This window comes from Choloepus didactylus, chromosome 6 (genome assembly GCF_015220235.1).
Source record: "Choloepus didactylus isolate mChoDid1 chromosome 6, mChoDid1.pri, whole genome shotgun sequence".
NCBI lineage: Eukaryota > Metazoa > Chordata > Mammalia > Pilosa > Megalonychidae > Choloepus > Choloepus didactylus.
This window is the reverse complement of record NC_051312.1, coordinates 20920914-20927818: the sequence shown is the minus strand read 5'-3', so window position 1 is coordinate 20927818 and position 6905 is coordinate 20920914. Positions and strand designations below refer to the sequence as shown.

The following is a 6905-nucleotide window of genomic DNA, read 5'->3' as shown; positions in this document are numbered from 1 at the left end:
GTTCATTGATAAAGAGTCACAAATTCAAATCTGACCCCAACCCCCACCTCTTTTCCAATTCCTATCCTCTCCAGAAAGTGCTGACAGACACTTTCTTCAGAAAGAGAAACACTGTCATGAACCACAGGTTCTGATTTTAATCAAAAGTCTGTAAAGAGTGTAGGAAGATGTGTTTCTTAAAAGACCCTCTAAATAGATGGAATCAACAACAAAAGAAATTCAAGGAACTGAACCCAGAGCATAGTCATACTATTTGCATTTGCAAGCAATCAGAGCACACCAATGTGTGAAGACATACCATTAAGGAATTTGGAACATAGATCAGTGCTTCTCAAACTGTAAGAAGCTTAAAAGTCACAAAAGGATTTGGTTAAAATTCAGATTTGCATGCAGAGATCTGTGGTCAGAATGAGATTCTGCATTTCTAATAAGTTCTGAGGCAAAGATGATGTTGCAAGTTCATGGATCATAAGTTGGAGTATGAAAGCCTAGATTTTAAAATGCAGCTCCATATTCCCTGGACCTTATAATTTTAGCAGAGACAGAAAAGACATATACATAGAGAGTAATAAACTGCAACATCAAATTTTAAAGAAATTTGAGCAAATGGCTTAGAATTACGGTTTATTGGAAACTGTAGACATTGCCATCTTAATGACTATATTTTGTCTGAGGATATTTTTCAATGCCTGCTTTACATCTTTGTTTAGCAGACTATAGATCAGTGGATTAAGCACTGGGCTTACAAAGATGTAGAAGACAGCTATTATTTTGGATTCCTCAACAGTCTTATTTGTTGGTAGTCTTACATACACGCAGAAGATGGTTCCATAAAACAAGGTGACAGCCATCATGTGAGAACCACAGGTGGAGAATGCCTTGTGCCTTCCTTTAGCTGATGGGATCCTGAGAATGGCAGCAATAATAAAGGCATAGGACACCAGGATGATGGTGAGGGAATTGGAGAAGTTAAAGCCAGCTGATATGAGCATGGCATGTTCCTTGACATAAGTATCAGAGCAAGAAAGCTTAATGAGTGGTGGGTCAGCACAGTAGAAGTGGTTGATGACATTGGATCTGCAGAAGGTCAAGTGGAAGGTCAGGATGGCCTGGAAGAGACCATCTGAGAATCCATAGACATAAGGAAATGTGGCCAGGCAGATGCAGACTCTCCTGGACAATTTCACACTATAGCGCAGTGGGTTGCATATGGCCATGTAACGGTCATAGGCCATTGCTGCCAGCATGTAGATCTCGGTAAGGAGGAGTGCAATGAAAACATAACACTGGATAAAACAGCCAGCATAGGAAATGGTCTTCTTCTCCGATAGGAAAGCCATCAACATCTGTGGAGTTGCATTTGAGGCATAGCACAAGTCTACAAAGGCTAAGTTAGTGAGGAAGAAGTACATGGGAGTGTGAAGGCGAGGGTCCAGTCTGATTAACACCATTATTCCCAGGTTACCTAAGAGTGTGATGAGGTAAACAACCAGAAACAACACAAAGAGGAGAGGCTGAAGTTCTGGGAGATCTGAAAGCCCCAGGAGAATGAATTCTGTTATTGTACTGCCATTTTTAATGAGCATCTTGAGAGTCTGTGCTTGCTTTTGAAACAAATGGAAATAGAGAAGTCTAGAAAGGGATAGTTCAGGTTAGCTGGCAAAATAAATGAATGAGGTTAAATTATGCTGGTTATTTCTAATATTTTGAAAGTCCAAAGAGTCAGTAACTTGGTATTCATAAAGGCAGAATTTCATGAAACCAATGCCAATTAGTGATACTGATTCTGGTTCCACCAAAAACAATCTCCTGAGAGTGGCAAGGTAAGTAACCTGTTTGGTTTTTGGTTTCCCAGGTGTAAAATGGGAAATAGACTTGTCATAGGGAACAATATAGTTAATTCATTTAAGGTTTGTAGAAAAATGGCTGGCATAAAGTGAGCATATAATGGGAGCTTTTAGAAATAGTTAAAACTTTTCATAGTTGACCTCATCTCTCTTATTCTTTACCCAAGATACTGGTAGAAAGGCAGGTAAGATTTCAGAGACAAATGTCAGCATTCTTCTACTCCATTGATTTTCAAAGTCAAAGAAAACCTGATTTTTAAAGAGGAATAACCAAATGATCTGTAAGCCTCAGCATAAGACTTAATAAAATTTCCTCTTGATTAAAAATAAAAATGACAAGGACACAAAGACTTACTTCAGAATCAAATTTGCACCTATTTCCTCTGAGTAAGGAATCTTCCTGATGCCTCTGTAAGCTATAAAATTGAGTTGAATTTATACCAGGACAAAGGAGGTGGAGAGTCACTCCTTAACAGCAAATCTCAGAAGGATTGAGGAGTAGCAGAGATGAAAGTTACATCATGAATCACCCCTCTTGGGTTTATTTGGAGCACTCTGGGATCAGGATGTTAATCATAAGCCTCAGTGTATTACTGCAATTTCAAATTTACCAGTGTTTACTCTAAAGTTCTAGGGAAGACACACAAAGAAGTTTCATCTTGAAATTTTGAAGGTTGTCTGCTTTTCATTTTTATTTTTCTTTTATATTAAAACTATCTCCTTTCCTAAAATTCAGAGCACTTAGCCATGTCCTTTCTGGCCTAGATGCTTTGGAAAGGTTAAGCCATAATAAGCAGGACTGTGAAACAATGCAATTCAGCAAAAAGTTTGGTGAGCACCTCCTATCTGTCAAGCACTTTCACTTAGGTAGTTTAGTTGATTCCTCAAAATAATCCAGTGAGGTAGGTACTCCATCCTCAACTTTCCTCTAAGGAATTAGAGGTTCAACTAAAAGAATAGTGACCACCTGACTTACCTACAGCCACATACCTAGTAAGGGCATGGTCATATTTGCATTCCTGTTTTCATATAATGAATAGAATGCTTTCTCAATTGTAGGTGGTTACAATTCCTTGTCCTGTATCATAATCATACTTCATCCTTCCTTCCATCAACATTTAAAAAAAATTTCCTTCCTCGGCTTTCTTCTAATCAGCCCTTCTTATTCTCACAATATCCAAGGTGCCCTTGAAAGTAAGAAAGTTTCAGATTGAAGTCTTCTAAATTGAAGTCTCTCTGCCTCCACAAAACTGAGCTTGACCTCCACCTCCACTCCCAGGTGGCTGTAGCACTCTGCCGTCATCCATGACAAAGTAGGTGACACAATGTGTGGTAATTAAAAGTGTGTGTGTCTCTTTCCTCCACTAGACTGTAAACTCCTTATGGACAAGAAGTGACAACTCTGCATCCATCACACATCCTGTTAGATAATAACAGATAAACAAACATTTATGAATAAATAAAGAAATGCCTAAGATTCAGTTAATACAGAAAAATATATAACAATCTTGGTTTGTTCCCTCTCAGGTATTGTGTTTTATTAAGCACACTCCCTACCACCCAAAAATGTTGATTCTGTAAGGGTATGATAAAGGAATGAGTGCACTAGTGTGTTTAAGAAATCCATGGGGAAAGTGAACAGATAGTGACCACTACTATAGGTAACAGAAATTCAATACTTAATGTGCTACATACCTTGCTCTTAGTACTTTACAAGCCTTCAGCTCTTCTGAGTCCTCACCACAGCACATGAGGGGCTTAGTACCATTATCTCCATTTTACCATTTATAATCTGAAATAAGAGAAGTTAAATAGTTGTGCTAGTATATACAACTAGTAAGTTTTGAGACTGGGTAGTTCAAGCAAGAAAAGAAATAGTACTTGATATCAAGTTGTTGATAGTTTTAGCAAAGAAAATGTGACAATCCACACATTATTAACATTTGCTGAGTATAGAGGCATTATCCAGTTTATTATGCAACAAATGTTTATTGAGATGATATAGCCTGAATCTATCAGACAATAAGATTAGAATATTAGAATAGTAATACTGAAAAATCATACAAATTAAAAGCATCTGAGGGTAGGAGATCATAGACTAAGATGATATGATTTATTCAGAAAGATCAGCCCAGGAGACACAGAAAATAGAAGAGGATAAAGATAAGAAATATCAATCTAGACAGAAATTTTGTAAAATATTATAACCTATAAATACAATCCTTAACATTTAAAGATAAAGAAATTACAAGGGAAATAGACAAATCCACAACATCAAGGAGTATTTTTACATGTTTCTCTTGGTTTTTATATAAGAAATAATCAAAACAAGAGCTGAAAAAAGAAAAAAAAAAAAAAACAAAATCAACTGGATTGTCCTAACAAAGCTCTGCTTGGCTCAAGTCCCATCACTTCAGAAAATACTATTCAGCACCACTGGCTTCCACAATTTGTATGTCTCAGGAGGAAATGCCAAACTGGAGTGGGAGGTGGCCATGAAGTGGGTGGCTCTGAAAATCATCCAGCAGAAAATGTAATACCTAGAAAACTTAGAGAGTAAAAATCTTAGATGCCTCACACCAGTTGTGTTTTCACTGTGATCTCCCATATCAGAGTATGGAAACTTCAGGTTGGGTACTGATCCAGTTTCATTAAGAAAAAGGATGATGAAAGCATGTACAACTGATGGCAACTCACAAAGCATGTTAAGCCACGTTTATTGAATATCTGTAATGGGTGATCAAATAAAAGGGTTCCTTTGGGACTATATGTAGATTGTAAATGACATTTTTTTTTTCCTTTCCATTCTCTAAGCCAGCAACACTGGATCAACAGAGCTGGTTTCCCTGGGCCTCTAAAGAAATGATGGACATAGACTCTGGAGAGAATATAGGTATTGATATTCATTTAAAAGTCAACCTCTCTCAGAGATCCTTCAAAAAAAAAAAAATACTCTATTGTTCTGAACTTCCAGATCATGAGTGGTAGATTTATTATGAAACTATCATATTAAAACATGCTATATTGATGCAGAAACTGATAAATTAGCCTCAGAATAAAGAACCAAGAAACAAACCAACAAAAATTGATACACTACAGAGTTTGAATTAAAATGCTCATGAGAATAGTATGGATTATTCAATGAATGGAAAGTTGTTTCATTAAGAAAAAAGAAATAGACTTTGCTTTGAACCATTTATAATTCCAGTAACAATAAAAACATATTTTTAAAATATTTGAAAAAATAAAGGAGAATACTTAAATAACAGGAAATATTTTATAGAGAAGATAAACAAAGAAAAACCATAGAGAGAAGACTGATAAATATTAACTACAATAAAATGTAAGACTTCTACACTACTAAATATATTATACACAAAAATAATATAAACAGTCTGAAGATATTTGTATTGCCTATAATACTGAAAGGTTAGTACCTAGTACAAAATACATAAGGATCTACTGAAAATGGATAAAATAAAATGTAAACAATCAGGTTAAAAGTGAAAATGGATATGGTCATCTAACTGAAAGAGTAAATTTTGGAATTAACATAAATACATTTAAAATATTAATTTCAGTCATAATGAAGGATAATTAAGCACAAAATGAAAAACAGACTTTATGTTTATCTGATTGACAAACATTTTGAAATATGACAATATATTGGGTTAAGAAGGATGTGGAGTAAAGGGAACTCTCACACATTAGTGGTGGGAATGTAAATTAATAGAGCAATTTGGCAATATATAATAAATTTAAGGGCATGCATATCCTCTGACTTAGCAATTACAGTAAGGTATATACTTGAGAGGAAATCTTTCAGAGGTATCAGTGCTACTATGCAAAGATGTTTATTGCTGGATTTTCATATTATCAAGGAACTAGAAACAATGTAATTTTTCATCAATAGTAGAATGGATGAATACATTGTAGCATACTTATATATTGACATAGAATGATGCAGAGAAAATTATTGTTAAATAAATCAGCATGCATAAACCCCACAATTATTAATGGAGGCTAAACATGTTGCAAATGGATACCTAAAATTATTTCATTCATACAAAGTTTCAAATAATGCAAAACAATACTGGATAATTCTATAGATGCATAAACACCTAACAAATGATATCATTCTACATAAGCTTAAGAACATGAAATTGATAAAACAGTTTACTTAAGCATAGGGATAAAGGAATAGAATCTAGCAAGGGAGCACCCTGCTCTAACATCTTATAACTTTCAAAAAATATCTGCAACAAATGGGACAATGTGTGCAGATTTACTAATAATTAGTTGTGGATACACAGGTGGTCTTTATGTTATTTCTATGCTTGGTTTTATGTTGTAAACAGTTGACAATAAAAAATTAAGCAATGGAAGCATTACAAAATTTAATATTATAGGTAAATATCAAATAGATTACAGGTGGGAAAGAATTTAAATTCCTTGGAGCAAAACAAAAAGAGACAATGAAGTGAAATATAGCTTGAAAGTATTTTAAATGATAAAATTTCATCATTTCAAAATATAAATGAAAAATTAAAATACAAATGAAAGAAAGTACTACATATAACCAGAATTGAGTTTGTAACTTCCCAAAGTAGTCTTAAAATGAATAAGAAAGAAAATAATATTAGCACTACAATTTGAAAATATGCAAGGCAAAGAACCTAAGAAGGAAATTCACAACATAAATTCAAATTAGCAGTAAAATATGAATATATTCAAATAATTAAATATATGTACACACATATATGTGTACATACATAGAAATATAGACATAGATAAAGCATCAGAATGTAATCTATTTTTTAATGGAAAAGCACTGATTGTTAAAGAGTGGAGAAGAGGAATCACATATTGGTGGGGATACATGGAGGTTAAAAAGGAAATAGTTTGAAAACTTTGGCATCTCCTTCAGAGGCCTTATAAGTAGACAATATAGATTAAAATGGATAATTTCCTAGAAACACATGAACACCAACAGTGACTCAAGAATAACAGAAGATTTAACAATCCAATGAAAAATAAAGAGACTGAATCAGTCATCAA

General features: G+C 34.3%; 1 protein-coding gene across 1 annotated transcript; it reads right to left on the bottom strand.

The window, feature by feature from the left end:
* Positions 1 to 617: 617 nt before the first annotated feature.
* LOC119536667 (olfactory receptor 5M11) lies at positions 618 to 1586 on the bottom strand. The gene has a single exon (XM_037839496.1). It carries the CDS (start codon positions 1584 to 1586, stop codon positions 618 to 620), a length of 969 nt encoding a protein of 322 aa, XP_037695424.1.
* Positions 1587 to 6905: the final 5319 nt, after the last annotated feature.

What these genes read in the sequence shown, in the direction of transcription:
- LOC119536667 (XM_037839496.1), bottom strand. Translation starts at nt 1,586, where the DNA reads ATGCTCATTAAAAATGGCAGTACAATAACAGAATTCATTCTCCTGGGG.